This window comes from Ascaphus truei, chromosome 12 (genome assembly GCF_040206685.1).
Source record: "Ascaphus truei isolate aAscTru1 chromosome 12, aAscTru1.hap1, whole genome shotgun sequence".
Lineage (NCBI taxonomy): Eukaryota > Metazoa > Chordata > Amphibia > Anura > Ascaphidae > Ascaphus > Ascaphus truei.
Genome location: NC_134494.1, coordinates 48,164,436 through 48,181,145, shown reverse-complemented (window position 1 = coordinate 48,181,145; position 16,710 = coordinate 48,164,436). Strand labels below are relative to the sequence as shown.

Below are 16,710 nucleotides of genomic sequence, written 5' to 3'. Positions count from 1 at the left end.
CCTTTCCTCCAGCCTTAAGGGATGGCCCAGAGTTCTTTGTACTGCACGTGGGATAAATAGTTCTTTTGAAAGCCCCTTGTATTGTCCCCGAATACATTTGTATATAGTTATCATGACGCCTCTTTTTTAATGTAAATAAATCTAATTTAGCTAGCCTCTCCTCATAAGTTAGATTGTCCATCCCCTTTATTAATTTGGTGGCGCTTCTCTGCATTCTCTCTAGTTCCATAATGTCTTTTCTTAGGATTGGTGCCCAAAATTGTACTCCATATTCAAGGTGAGGTCTTACTAATGCTTTGTAAAGGGGCATAATAATGTTTACTTCCCTTCCATCCATTGCCCGTTTGATGCAAGATAAGATCTTGTTTGCCTTTGCAGCTACTGCATGACATTGGGCACTATTGCTAAGCCTGCTGTCTACAAGCACTCCTAAATCCTTCTCCATCAAGGATTCCCCCAATATATCTCCATTTAATTTTTAAGTCGCCTGTTTATTCTTGCATCCCAAATGCATAACCTTACATTTATCTGTATTAAACCTCATCTGCCATTTACCTGCCCAAGTTTCCAGTCTCTCCAAGTCCTTCTGAAGAGAAATTACATCCTGCTCTGATTCTATTACTTTACACAATTTAGTATCATCAGCAAAGATGGAGACTTATCTCTCGATGCCAGCCTCAAGGTCATTAATAAACAAGTTAAAAAGCAGGGGTCCCAGTACCGATCCCTGAGGTACTCCAATCACAACTTTAGCCCAACCTGAAAAAGTTCCATTTACAGTATGACAACCCTCTGTTGTCTGTCCCTTAACCAGTTTTCAATCCAGGTGCATATATTATTACTGAGTCCAATTTTCTTTATTTTGTACACCAACCTCTTGTGTGAAACCGTATCAAAAGCCTTTGCAAAATCTAAGTAGACCACATCAACTGCATTACCCTGATCTAAATTCCTACTTACCTCCTCAATGAAACAAATAAGGTTAGTTTGGCATGATCTATCCTTCATAAATCCATGCTGACTATTACTAATAATTTTATTTTCCATTAGGTGTTCCTGAATATTATCCCGTATTAAACCTTCAAGAAATTTCCCCACTATTGAAGTCAGGCTTACAGGACTGCAATTCCCCGGTTGTGATCTAGCTCCCTTTTTAAATATAGGCACCACATCTGCTTTACGCCAGTCTTGTGGTACAGAGCCTTTGGAAATGGAGTCCTTGAATATTAAATATAATGTTTGGCTATTACCGAGCTTAACTCCTTGAGAACTCTTGGATGTATGCCATCGGGGCCAGGTGCCTTATTTACTTTAATTTTTTTAAGTCGCTTATGAACTTCTTTCTCAGTTAACCAATTGTTTATTAATATGGAGGTTGTGGCTTCCTCCTGCGGCACTACTATTGAACTTGATTCAGACAGGCCTGTAAGGGTGAGTCCTGTCAGCTGTTTGTCACTTACCCTTAACCAGAGACACTTATGACTAAATATCTGGAATGAGGGGTGGGGGATTTTTAATTCAAAATACCTCTCCCAGTAATCACCAATTATAATCATACCAACATATTTGTGAGGATCTCCCAATCGTAGCTATATTAAATGAAATAGACCCCTTTCTAACCCTGAGAGTAAAATGAATAACTTGCTACTCGTCATTGCAGAATTCTGCACATTTCTACATTCCAATGACAGACCATGGTTCACTTAACCATATACATAGGATTTCACCAAGTGAAATAGTTTTGTCTCAGTATCCCTGCAATACGATGCTCCACCCTACAGGGAATTGTATAAACCAGAGAACGTTGGCTGTAAAACTGATGTCGTGAGAAGACATCGTTCCTCCTTAATTGTCAATTGTTTGATTATCAATTAAGTTAGAAAAGTGTAATTTGAGGGCACAGACCCTCATGCAAAGCAGAACTGAAAAGGCATTTAACAAGCAGGTTTTAACCCCTTGGTTGCCATACTGCACACTAACTAATCTTGATTTGGCTTTATTGTGAGCAGGTTTAGTCAGTGAATATCAGCAGAAGGAGGAAGGACAAGTGTCTGATGTACAAGTCTGGTTTTATTGCACCAATAAATCCCTCTGTACATGGTTTTAGTATTACAACAGAACATAGTAACGCTTACATTATTACAATTAGCCATCACTGGCACTTAGCACCAAGTTAAAACATTCCCAATCTTACAAAGAAATCGCATTGTCTTCTTACATATTGTGCACCTCATTAACATGGCAAGTTTGTGTCACTTTAAGACTTGTCAAAGACAACAAATCGCAAAGTCACAACTCAGAGTGACAGCACGCATCAGTTTGAGATTTGGGGGCAATTTATACAGAGTCCCAGGCCACAAACTATCCCACAACGCATCTCCCGAACGGTAACACCCCCCAGGGTGTGCAATCAATGCAGCGTAAGGAAGCTGCGCGCGTGACCTTCCTTACACTGACCCCCCGTCACGGGGCCATTAAAGTCACTCCATATTTACAGCTTTAAAAATGGTACTTCACTGCAACATGGGCTCAAAATATAACAGTCATCCAGATTAGCAATAATCCAGAGACGGACACATGCTATCTTGGCCCCATTTTGCAGGGAACATCACATCGAATTATTTCCAGGTCATGGCCCATTCGTTATAACACGAAACACGTTATTAAAAAGAAAAGTGAAGCTTCCTCCGAAAGAATATTTACAAACAGTTCTCTCGTTAATCTTCTTTCTTCATCTTCCAGATCAGCGAGAGGTCACTGCAAAAATTCAATGAGAAGCATTTATTAAACAATCATATTAATCTCTTCAGTATTTGGAATCACTGATAAAGCAGGTGGGCAAGAATAAGAGAGAGACATTCAAGACTGGATATGGGACTTAATATTAACCCAATTGTTGCCAGGGGAGCCTGCGATGCAGGTAGCAAGAGATGAGCACATTGCAGGGGCAGAGTAACAACGCACGCTTCCTGGGTCTCACAATGCTTAGAAAGCCATAAACAGAAGAAGACTTTCTTGGCTGTAACTGCTCTAAGAGCCCAGATCATGTGCAATCTACGCTGGTTATGGGAACTAGGCAATAAATCATTAAAATGGACACAAGTCAGACACTAAGCAGGAAATTTTGTTTTTTACAGATTAGACTACAAGAAGTTGCCTTGCTGTTGATACTTAGCTTCCCGCATTTACTAAAAGAATAACCCAACTCCTCCAGTGATCCAAGTACACTTTAACCATGCTAGGGAGTCCCTACAAGCAGAGCTGAAGCAGCTGAATTCCAGTAAGAGAAAGGGAGACCTACCCATATTGTAATGTAGGAGGCACGAAATGGGCTCCGATGAGCTGGCTCACTGCTCACAAACTCCACCAGCATCTTCGTTCCAGATGAAATCAGAGGTGGGATTGCTTGGTTCCCACAGGTCTTACCCAGAAGGACTTTTGCTGCTTTACTGGCTCCATCATATACTTTAATGTAGCTGTCATCACAGTCATCAGAAGAAGAGGGAACATTGAAAGCACTGAGCTGCAGTTTGACCTGGGGGTGGAAGAGCACAAGGTGAGAAGAGCTGTTAATGTGATCTCGTGGGACACATCCGACTATAGATCTATATATACTTCCACATGTACGGGTAACACAATGCTGTGTAACTGGGCCATGGTGCTACCCCATTCTTCAGAGCTTTTAAATCTGGTTTTATTTGTCCTTTACTTGATCTGATAATAGATTCCTCAATTTGGTGTCTGTATGAAAAAATATAACGAGAACCAGATTTAAAAAGACAACTTCCGTTTAACTAGATATGGAAATGCACTGTGTGATTAAATGCCCATTTTGGTTTTCATTAAACATCTTGGGGAATTTGACTCAATATATTTTTTTGCCTGTTTGTGGTATACTAGGTACTGTATGAGATTAAAAATACAAGGGATACATTCGAATAGGCAAGTTTCAAGCCAGGTTATGATTGTTAGGGCTGCCATGACATACACAAGTTACAGTGTAGCACATCTGAATTATACGTTTTAAAATAAAGTACAGTACAAGTTTCTGCCCATTTAGGATGTATCAATAACTGCTAACAATAAATGTTTGACTGTTACCTTCCCCTGGATGGAATTACACATCCTTTCTTTCTAGAAGTGTGTTACTGGCGGTGAAGCCAGAGAGCCGGTAGCTTATAGAGCTATAAGCTCAAGCTCAAGCTCAAGCTTATAGAGCCGGTGTGTGCTTTCTATTCACCTTAGACGCAAGGACTTGGATCAACCAAAGGCAGCTGCCTCCATCCTCGTCCAGGGAAGCCACATTAGCAGAGAAGGTCCCTTCTGAATCAAGGAATTTCGCTCTACACAGATCTGAAGGAATGGAAGTCTATAGAGTTAGTAAGCAGAGCTTGGCTTTTGAGTGAAACAAATTTATCAACCTACTGTAATGTAAAGGGTTTAGTGGGAAGAAAAGCAAAAAGTCAGGTTGTCATAAAATGAAATGCAAACCAGAGACAGCATTTCAATTCAGAATCAGCTGCATAATAAATGTTAGCAAAAGGTGCCACGGTGTGCTCATTTGCATGCCATTTCCCAGAATCCCTTGCTGCAGTTGAAGCATTATATGCTAGGAGATAATGTGGAATAGCAAAGGTTGTAGGCCTGTCTGAGACATGTGAATGTTCCCACAAGGAGTATTTTAATTTGCTATAATAAATGATGCAAATTCTGCTTGAGTGCAAGTGAAATAGGAAAGATTCAGACACTTTAACCACAGCAGTGCAGGGCAGATTATGCAGATTGTCCTGGTCGCCAGAGGCTTCGCAGGGAGATGAACATTCTATACAAGTGTCAGGAAAGCTCTTACTGCAGTCATATAAGGTATTAATCTTCTTCACATCCAAAGAACTGAGTCCATATCTCTGTCCAATACGCACATCGGGGTCAGGTATGGGCACTATTGAAGGTCTGCCGGATGTATTGCTATAAGAAGACCTGCAGGAAGAGACATTGTTAGTTGTACTTGAACAATTTCAAGATTTCTTCTCGCAGACAGAACTGTCCATGCTCCTGTAATGGGCCAGACCTCCACTTACTTGCCATAATGCATCACGGAGTTGTAATCATAGGGAAGGTTCATGGTATTTCCTTCATCTATTTTAAAATAGCCGTTGTCTTCTGTAATGAGACAGTGCACTGATTTTAATTAGAAAATAATGGCATCAATTAATGTTCACTCCACATGGAGCTTGTTGACCACAAGCAGTGTTCCTGTTATACCAATTTTACAGATCAATGATGAGAAGTGCGGGCAACGCAGCCAAGATCTTAGGCTTTGCCCATCAATCATTTCCACTGCAGACAGTCCCATGAATTCAATGCAGCCTCAGCTTCTGATGAGCAGGCAGCCCCCCTGGGTTTATGATCTGTGTGTAGTGGTTCATGCTGCTCACCTGGAGAGATGTACTGCCACATGATGTCAATGTAGTCGTCCCTGTCTCTCCTGGTGTGCTCGTGGTAGAAGCCCAGAGAGTGAGTCAATTCATGTTGAGCTACCCCATAGTTAGCACAGCCGGCTTTGGATAGACTCACAGTCTGCTTGCCCCCAGTTCTTCCAACATCAGACCAGCAGCTAAATGGGGAAACACAAAATATGGTATTAAACAGCTGCAAATGAAACATAGGATCGTTGTAAAAATAAATGAGTTTACATCAGTGTGATATTCAGATTCTTCACTATGCGCAGGTGCAGCAGACGGACACGTATGGAGTAGGGAGTAGGACAGCGTAAGATCACAGCTGGCACAAGTCGGTGGGAATGTTTTACCTCCAGACTCATTTAATTGTCATTTGTCCGATGTCCCTAATATAATGCTAAAGAAGGTTTGTTAACCATTCACTGTATTGTGGGTCTGCAATTCTTTGCCAGGTTTAAGTAAAGAATCCATGAGCAATAGTGGAGTTCTCTCTAGACTCTAGAGCTTCTGCTCTATGAATAAGTTACAGGTCAACCTGGAGGTGCTGCTGAGGAGTTAGGACTTACCCATCTCCAGACAGTATATTGACGTAGTCTTTCTCTTCTGTGCGGCTCACAAAGTGCACACAGGTCATGGTTGCAAACTCCTGCATGGCTGCAGCAAACACAGCTCTCTGATTATTAGCTGGGGACAGAAGGAACAAAGCTGAGTGCCAGGTATCTACATTAAACATCTACAGGGACACGTAAGTAATGAGAGGAACTTACTGTACTGAGAGGAGATAACATAGGGAACATTAACTATTCCAGTTCTGGATTTGGGCCATCTGCATCCGCCACACTTCTGGGCATTACGGGAAATCTGCACAGCAATGTCACCTTCCAGCAGAAGCTTGGGGATACCTGGGAAGAAGGACAATCAGTCACATCACACACAGTACAACTACTTTTTTGCTTTATCCGTTTTAAGCACGGTGTAATTTCTTTGGGGTACAGTGACGTGCAGTCAGAGGAATGAGCATCAGTGTCAAAATGGGGCGTCAATAGATTGTAGAGACCCACGGTAACATCATAATGGGCAGAAATACAATAGGTCATGCACTCATCTTCATTCACTCTCACTCATATATTCATACACCTATACAGGCTCACACATGTATTCATACACCCATACACTCTCACTCATGTATTCATACACCCATACACTCTCACTCATGTATTCATACACCCATACACTCTCACTCATGTATTCATACACTCTCACTCGTGTATATGTACATACACTCATACATGCATTCACTCATACATGCATACCAACAGTCAAAAGCATATATACTTACATATTCCTACACTCATACATGCAGTCACCCATACATATGTACATACACTCATACATATATACACTCATACAGAGTACATATAGTCACTCATGCATACATAAATACATTCATACATGCAGTCATTTGTTCATACCTACATATGCACACCCTCTACATACACTGATAGACACAGAGCAGAATGACTCACCTGCAGACACACACACACACACACATACACACACACACACACTGCTGTGGGCTTGGCCAGTCTCCTGAGTAAGGCTAAGGCCCCGCTCCCTCAGTCAGCGCGCCCGCACAGCAGACAGGCGGGGCGCTGACAGACACAGACCACGAAATGCGGTCTGTAGGGAGCCGGAGCGAGGGGGGCGGGAGTGGGAGGGAGTGGGAGGGAGGGGGGTGGTATCTGATCGAGGTGCCATCCACCCCCACACACACATACACATACATACACACACACATATACATATACACATACATACACACACATACATACACATACACTCACACACTTTAACCTGCAGCTCCTTCCCTGCTCCCCGCCCAAGGTGCCTCCCATCTAGCTCCTTCCCTCCCCATTGGCTGACTCGCGTACCATGTGACGCGTCGCCGCACGGAAACACAATTCTCTGGTATCCCCTGCTGGCTGACGCGTCACAGTACGTAGTCAGTTGGCAGTGAGGAGGGACTGGGACCGGATCGTGAGGCTAAACAGCAATAGTGAGTTGCGCTCACGCGGCCGCCCGCGCCACCGGGCGCAGCGGGTCCCAGCCCTTACACACATTTTCGGGGGTCAGTTATTTTGAGAAGCTTGGCCAGTCTGCACTTTGAGTGTCCGTCTGATTCCTGGGCCATGGGGAATTTTCCCGGTGCCCATTGAGTCAGTGCAGCCGGGCAGCACCATAAAGCCTTGTGACAACTACACACAGTTTTACAGGTTTTACATCGGCATCCAATAGGTTAAAAAGGAAATTCCACATAGTACTTTCTACTCAGTTTAAATATACTGATCATTTTTTTCAATAAGCTGTTCGGTTGTTTTTTATTTTACTGTTTTTATTAGATGCGTAGGGTGATAAGACTGTTTGTCAGTTATCAAAGCCACAAGCAAATTGTTTGCAAAGTAATTATGGTGTGATCATTAGTCACACAGATTAACAGAAGTAGTGGATAATCCGGTTCCCAGTGAACGATACACGTAAGGCTTGTTATATAGTAGGGGCTAGGGTGCGTGTGGGCGTGCGCCCGGCGTTGCACGTGCACGTGGCGTACGCGTTTAGTTGGTAGGCTACAAGCAGTGACACTCGTGGTTAGGGGGCGTGACTCTGTCACAGCATTAGGCCGCGCTGTGATCGGTTTGTGGCGCGGTAGCAACGCGAAAATACAATGTTATTGTAATTTCCCTGGTCTGCCGCGCCACCGCTCCTGGCCGTGAGCGTGCATTACTAGTATAGAAACGTCTGGCTAACACAGTCAATTCTAATTGACGCGCGTGCACCGTAGCGCACGCACTATATTACAGGCCTGAAACAGGTTTTAACGTTTAAAGCTGGTTGAATTTTTCTAAACAAGCCAATTACACCGAGAACTTATTTAAAAAAAAAATAGTTTGATCCGCTATATTAGACTGTCCCTTCAAAGAAATGTGGTTTATTTTTACCACTTGTGAGCACATTCACGTCTCAGACAGGTCTGCAAACATGTTCTTCCCCATGATCTCCTAGCTTACCATGCGTCCACAGCACCTAGGGATTCTGGGAAATGACATGCAAATGTGCAGTGTCATCTTTTACTTAATGTCCATTGTAACATGGACCCCTATAAGCTTATGCCTGCCGCATTACACAGCTTTTCAGCACAGCGTGGGTTAAAGAAGTGCAGAGCCAATAAAACCTACCCACAGACAGCTATTTCAACATTTTGGGTCTCAGCAGTGGGCGGGTTATATTGGCTTTGCAATGTGAATCTGGAACAGGTTTCAACCTATCATTAAATAAGTTATGGTGGGTAAAATAAAGTGCCAAGACGCCTTCACCGCGCCGCGTACAGTTATATAGCAAAACCGCCATCATTCTTTTCTAAATATATCGAAATAAAATCATTTCCGGGGCTCAGGGTGTTTTGATCTCAGACACGACACCACTAGGTGTTTCTATAAGCTCCTGCGGTCAGTGCAAATCCGTTCACAATCACTTACCTCTATTAATCTTTTCTATCACTTCAAAAATGGTCCGGTTGTCTTCGGAAGATGTGTTGTCTGTGAAGAAAAAAAGGCGGAATATTGGAGGGTCTGAGACACTTTTTTGACAGGAACGCACATGAACGTGTCTGTGTCGTGTTCCCCCGCGTGTGCGTGTTCTTGCGTTGTGGGGAGGGGGTTTGCGTGGGAGTAGGTGGAGTTCCATAATGTTACTTAACACAGGTTTGCAAATAATAAGGACGATGCATAAAGAATAATTTGTGTCTACTTGCATTTGTCTTTTACACCAAGAAAAAGTTGGCGGACAATTTTGACGCATTTGTGTCGCATTTCTGTTATTTATTGTTACATATCGTTTGCATGTGTGCTCCACCGACAACCACCAAACTCCGCCCCTAGCGTAATTTTTCCGTAGTGAAAAAAAGTTGGCGCACACACTGCAGAACACATCAAATTCCGTTTCCTACGTTGGCGCACACAAAATGATGCTTTATAATGCCAATAACGCGCTGTGACGATGAAGCATTCTGCTAACCACAAATGAGACCTGAACAAGTAAAAACAGAGATATTGTTACATTCGTGCAGTGATTCCCAGCAAGGGGATCGGGAACCCCCAGGGGTTCGGGAGGTGTCTCTAAGGGGTTCGCCCAAAACAAATCTGTAATGGCGGATCCCAGGCCGTATAATGGGTTCCTGAGCCCGTGTGGGGACTGCGCACTTAGTAAGACCCCAAACTGCACCTTAGCATGAGGGGCATGACTGTCACTTAAAGCAGGGGCTTCCAAAGTCGCTCCCCACAATGCAATCCACTACAGCAAGGCATTGTGGGGCGTTACTTTGGAAGCTCCCGCAGTGAGTAACAGCTATACCTGTAACTGTTTCATACGCCCATAATATATATTATCTTTAACTGTGCATGCAATGTCTTGTATATAATGTATACCCTGTTCATTTATGTAACTGTATTTGTAACAATGTATTATTTGTTTTACTCTGTGCCCAGGACATACTTGAAAACGAGAGGTAACTCTCACTGTATTACTTCCTGGTAAAATATTTTATAAATAAATAATACTCCCCCCATGCTGCCTGCACACACTGAGGGGCAGTTTGGGGGATTATTAAGCGTGTGTTCCCCCCACAACCTCAGGACACTATACTGCCTGGGATCGGTCACACGGGTTGGTTACCAATAGTCCGAGCAGCAATAATATTTCTTAATTAGGTGGTTGAGGAACAAATATTTTCTAGCAGGGGGGAGCACAATGTAAAAAAAAAAAAAAAAAAACAGTCTGGGAATCACAGCATGAAACCCCTTAGTGATTACACAACAGGAGGGACCATTAATTAATTCCCCCAAATTAAAATGGCAATAATGTTATGCTCCCCCCTCCTCCCCAAAAACTAAATAAAAAAAGGCAGATATTTGTGGAAGACAGAAAATAATGTAAAAGTATATAGTAGTGTATAGGGTAGTGTCTAGGGTATAGCTACACATAATGTGGTTTTTAGATAAAGTATTATTTAAGTTCCCCCGCTGAGATTAAAAAAACCACAGGTATATACTCTTTGTAAATACTGTAACACAATATGAGATATGAGCAGTGGGTATGTTTATAGAACAGGAGGGCACATGTATTAACACAAAAGGGGTGCAGTTTGGGGGCAAACATTGTGTACAGTATGTATCAAAGGAAATGTCTAATTAGAATCAATTAGAATTTGTCTTTGATACGTTTGGGGCAGTTGCTTTTGTCCCACTTTTGCCTTGATTCTTCTAACCAATTGTCCTATAAATACAGCAAACCCCTCGCAAACACCCCCAAACATGCTCACCCCCAAATCTTAATGGGATCAGCTGTGCAGCCTGACCATACTCCACCCTGATGTATACTCCATCCCACAACGAGCAGCCACTTTACCTTTTGTTCCAGCATTGCCCCTTTTCTGCGTTAATATCGATAGCGTTAAATATAAAGCTCTCGCGTATTCACTGGGAGTGATTTGTTTATAAATGGGATGTGATAAGGAACGATGCGTTAGCCGCGCGGTAGTTAATTCAACAGATAAAATAAGTATAAAGCCATAAAATGCGTTTCTCCACGCTAGCGCTATGGGAGGAGATATCACAGGGTTAGGAAACAGGATTGGTTACAAAACTCTATGGGGTTTATTCTGTAAGCTCCGTTAGCGCTGATCAGTGCGATCTGCACAGAAATCCCCCTGAAAGCCAACGCGAAGCGCTAACGGAGCTTACAGAATCAGCCCCTCTGATTAACCCCTTTGATTCCCGAGGCAACCAATGCATTGCAAATAAATGGGGCGTTAACATATAATAGACACCATACAATATATCCTCTATAAATGATATTGGGATATGGGTATGTTACTAACAAACCCTTGGGAGACCAAGTGACCCGTTAGTCATGAGCACTAAGCCCCAGATCCATAAAATGGTGATTTCCCAAACCTCGCAGGGCTTCTCTTTAGGAGTATACTGTAGGACACACCTGGGAGATTTTGTAAGCTCTGTACTGTACACTATCATTTTACCTATAAAGAACTTACAACTAATCAACTCTTTTCATAGTAAATATGCCTACAAGAACCAGATACGATCAATATGTTGTGAAGACATCTTCCCTTGAGCTGGAGGAGGATTTGCTCCCATTTTTTGATTTGGAGCTGAGCTCTTCTCCAGCAAAGGGAAGCTGCTCTACTGATAATGTGTGATTACAGGATGTCTAAATAGTACTTACCCGGGCTGGTATCCTCTTGGGTCACCTAGAAAGAAAACAATAAAATGCATTAATATGAAGTCAGCACAAATCAGCCTTCCTCCATAAGCAGATACAGGAGAAAGATGGGCAGTATCTGAGTGGGAAGAATCTTGCAGCCATAGACGTACCAGTATTGGCAGAGCCAGGCCAAGGGACCAGGCTGCAGCGGACATCCCAATCAGAGTGCTGAGCAGCATTGTTAGCTTGTGTTAAACTACAGCTGGGAAATGAATATATATACCCCTAGTAAGGGAATGGTAGCCAATCACCAAACAGCATTGAGATATTGCCTCTCCGCCCCCCCCCACCCCCCTCATGTGAGGAGTGGGCAGGACGACACCGCTTAGCAGGGGGCACATGTACACACACACATGAAATTATATATATACACCCTGGTAAGATTCTTTATATAGATAACCAGACATTAACAAAGTTATGTTTTTTTTAATGGGAAAAGTTTATTGATACTATGTCACGACAAGATAGGAATTCAATAATACAGATATTTGAGCGTACCTCTTGGTTTCTCCTTAGACTGATTGCGATGGGACACAGATAATTTTACCCTTGAGGACATATGACAGTATACTGTTGATGGGGGAGATAGTGAATGGGGAATGGCTTTGATGTTAATCTTTGAAAACGCTATTATCTGTTTTTTCTTTATTATTATTATTTGTGTTAATGTGTTGAATTTTGAAATTATAAGTATGTTGAGCAATACCAAAAATGTTTTTGTGTAAAAGTATGTTTTTCTGTGTTTCTTTTTGGGGTTTTTTGCATTGTAATGTAATGTTGTTATTTAATGCTGGTAAACCCAATAAAAAAACATTTAAAAAAAAGTTATGTTGGATAAATACTGTATATAGATAGTTATTTATACACATACACTGTATTGTCCCATTGCACTCCCCCCCTTCCGTCTTCTCTCTGTCTGAGCTGCCTTTGCATTTCAATAGAGAAAAGCCTTTTGTGTCTCTACTGGTCATTTTCACACCAGGCGACCTGTTTCCACTTTATCTTATTGTATTGTATGTCTTTATTTATATAGCGCCATTAATGTACATAGCGCGTCACAGTAGTAATATACGTGGTAATCAAATAAATAACAGATAATATAAATAACAGATCATGGGAATACAGTAAGTGCTTTAGACATAAAAGTAACATTAAGGAAGAGGAGTCCCTGCCGCGAGGAGCTTACAGTCTAATTGGTAGGTAGGGAGAACGTACAGAGACAGTAGGAGGGAGCTCTGGTAAGTGCGTCTGCAGGGGGCCAAGCTTTATGTATCATGTGTTCAGAATATTCACAGTGCTATTCGTATGCTTCTTTAAGCAAGTGTGTCTTAAGTTGGGTCTTAAAGGTGGATAGAGAGGGTGGGAAGGGCATTCCAGAGGTGCGGGGCAGTCAGTGAGAAAGGTTTAAGGCGGGAGAGGACTTTAGATACAAAGGGGGTCGAAAGAAGACATCCTTGAGAAGAACGCAAGAGTCTGGATGGTGCATAACGAGAAAATATTTCCCACAGTCTCTCCCCATCCATTGCAACCAGATATCCCTCTTACATACACTGCATATAATATTTTATTTCTTCCATACCTGATGAAGGACCCTGAGAGGTTAGAAAGCTAATGTTGCCTTAGTAATTTAAGAATACATTGTAGCTGCTGAGTTACACTGAGTGGAGGATTTATAGACACTGAAAGGCAGCCACTTAGTGATCCCTGGGAAGCAGGATCTTCTCTGATTGATCACAGGACTATGAATCGATCGGCAGCTTAGGTAATTAGTTTTCAATAAAGGTAATTAAAGGCTGTGTATATTAAAACAACATTTTTTGTCATTAAAGTGCCGCTTGGATTGCCTTTTTTAAACAGAAGAATATATAATCTAGCTGCTACACTGTACACTATATCCTATTAATGTTTAATATCTTGTATATGCTGTGTAATAAGTGAGACAATAATTTCCCTGTGCCAAACATTGCATTCCGTGGGTGAAGATTCTATCACAAGCAGCGATACTGCACCACGTCAAGAAATCCTAACCCTGTGGGATCAAAGCTCTATCAATCTCATTTTAGAAAGGTTTATACAAGGTTTATACTCTAAACACAGTAAGAAAGGGGGGCTCAACTCCAGTCCTCAAGACCCCCTGACAGGTCAGGTTTTCAGGATATCCCTGCTTCAGCACAGGTGGCTCACTCAGTGGCTCAGTCAAAGACACGGTACAAATTAAAAAGGAAGTGATACTCTTGGTTTGTAAATTTAAAAAAAAGTAGGGGTACTCCTCATTTGTTAAACAAAGGGGTGTTATTCAATACCCTTTAGGTGCCATCTATTGTTAATGAAGGGAGGAACCCCCTTAATGACATTACTGAAAACCAAGTTTTCCGTGAAGTGATTGTCATTGCGCCATTAAAGTCACAATGTTTTTTTTCCCTTTAGAAATTAGTTTTATTTTGTCATTTCAATCTCAATATTCCTTGTCAAGTCTTCACCTCCAGTTCTTCCTAAAAGCCGGGCGACATTGCTGTGAAGTCCTTCCTGCGTGGCCCTTCAGCAGGGGAGACGCTGGGACACGTTTAGGAAAGAGTAGAGTGATTCTGGCAGCAGCGTAACCTCCGACACTGATGGTGATAACCTGACATTATGACCTTGGATTTACCGCGGTGCTGAGCATCTGCGACGGCGTTTCCTCAATTCCTCTTTGCTTTTATGTGTCTGTCGAACCTTCAAAAAAAAGTTCTATAATTTCCAAAACACTTTGGTAGAACGTTTTTTAGCCCAAAATGTTCAGTTGAACATCAATTGTCAATAATCCTGTACTTTGGGTTTGCTTCTCTCGCATGTTTGGGAGAAAGGTTCACACATCTCTAGGTAGCCTTTTCCCCCCTTTACCTCTGCTCCGAGGAGGGGGGCGGCTACGGAGCTGCCCGAGTGCCGCCGAGACTGCGGGCGGACTGGGCTGGGTGAGGGGGTGGTGAGCACATCACCGGAGCTCCGCGGTGTTACCGCTTGCAGAGCGCCGCCTTCTTAGATGATCATGCATGCGCGATAGAAACCGGCGCATAAGCTGAGAGCCCCGACAGTTGCGGTGGCCATTCTGGGTGTCAGTGGGTATGCGCGAGATTCAGCGCATACGCAGAAGGCTAGCAAGTTGTGCTGGCCATCTTGAAATAGACTCTGCAAGGGACTACAATTCCCAGCAGGGCTGCACAACACATGGACCAGCAGAGCCAATAGGGCTGTAGGATTCTCGGGAGCACCAACAGATACATTTGGCACGCTAAGAGCACCACGCCATTTGGGAGCAGTACGCCAAGGAGGCAGGTAGTGTCTCAGGTGCCAGTGGCCCTGAGACTAGGCAAGATCTCCCCCTATTGGCCTCAGCCAGGCCCGGTTCACACTAGGTTACGGCTGCTGCAGGTAATTCTCATAGCTAGGGACCCTTTCCCCGTAGCTGCTGCAGTGAGACACTGCACGGCGGTGACAGACACGACGCGGTGACGGCAGCCTGTGGTCTGGGACCAGGCCCAGGCTTCTACATTGCCAGGGACTATTAAAAGGGACACACTTCCACGGGAGCCCCCTCAGAGGTGGACCGGAAGCCTGCGCGTGGCGTGGGACACGTTGCAGCTCGGCGAACCCTCAGCTAAGACGGCCTGGTCTAGACTAAGACCAGGAAGGTATCGTCACAAAGTGCACCAACGGCCATACACACTGTGGGTAGCGCTGCCACACACTTTGGGGTGGGGTTGCTGTTGTGGACATCGGGTGGTTCGGTGCCCAGGGCACCTCATTGCTTTGGGGGAACCTCACAGGTGGTGGGCTTACACTGTGGGGGTATTGTGTGGGTGCGCCCTTGTATGGCCTTGTTATTACCAACGATATCAGTTATATGCCAGCAAATATAAGTTAGTCATACAGTGTGTGTGTTATTATCTGTTACTGGAGGGTTCATGTGAGAGGTTATCCTAGAGACGCTGCATACCAAAGAACCAAGAGGTTATCCTAGAGACGCTGCATACCAAAGAACATGATCACCCCAGGCTCCCAGGGGGGGGGAGGATCAGGCCTCCTATACACCTGACAGGTAATCAGCACACAGCATCTCTTTAGTCACGGGGAAAGAGGGCTACAGCCAATTAGGTGCATTATACGGGACTGATATTAGAGGGACAATCCCCCCTGGTGGGAATAACATTACAGCAATTTATCAATGCGGTGTCCTTAGAAAGATGAATTCCACCCGTGTGGAAGTTACATTTCATTCATTTGCTGCTTTTGTAAAAATAAGTTGGTTCCTGTTTTCTCCGGATCTACTCACATGAAGCTTCTGTCATTAGTTAAACTCTATACTGTATATGTGAGGGAGACTCTGGCTGGCAGAATCCCACATGTACATCAGATACATTCTAATAAATGATGGGAATTGGATAAATACTCCACAGCATTTGGTTACTATGGCGATATTTAAAATAAGAAACTAAAATATTAAACTTGTCTGATTCGTATAAAAATGGTGTAAGCCTCTAGAGACGGGTGAGTTTTTGGGGCGGATATTGGATCCGCAGCGGATCGAACGGTTCCTATGTTCCGTGGATTTCTGCTGATCAATCTCAAAAAAGGGTCGATCCGTGTTTTGTGGATTTTGTTACTAGTATTACCAATAAACTCCGCGGATTCCGCAACCCTCGGACGGATTTTGTCTGTATCCAATGGCGGTTTTTGATTCATCTGCGGGGATTAAAACTGACCAAATCCGTTTGCGGATGTTGGGGGGGAAATGCGAGAAAATGCAGGAAAAGGATTTGGGTGGATTCGGCCATTTCTACAAGCACCTACATTTAACTCAACTCCAATCCCCCCCCCCCCCAAAAAAAAATGTCAGGTTTTCAGGATTTCCTAGCTTCAGCACAGGTGGCACAATTGA

The 16,710-nt window shown here is 43.3% G+C and overlaps 1 protein-coding gene across 1 annotated transcript; it reads right to left on the bottom strand.

Moving 5' to 3' along the window:
• Nucleotides 1–3,729: 3,729 nt before the first annotated feature.
• On the bottom strand, nt 3,730–6,125 carry LOC142463878 (astacin-like metalloendopeptidase). Its single transcript, XM_075566695.1, has 6 exons — nt 6,026–6,125; nt 5,436–5,614; nt 5,079–5,160; nt 4,850–4,977; nt 4,241–4,353; nt 3,730–3,741 (listed from the first exon to the last, which is right to left on the bottom strand). Exons 1-6 carry the CDS (start codon nt 6,109–6,111, stop codon nt 3,730–3,732), a joined length of 600 nt encoding a protein of 199 aa, XP_075422810.1. The 5' UTR covers nt 6,112–6,125.
• Nucleotides 6,126–16,710: the final 10,585 nt, after the last annotated feature.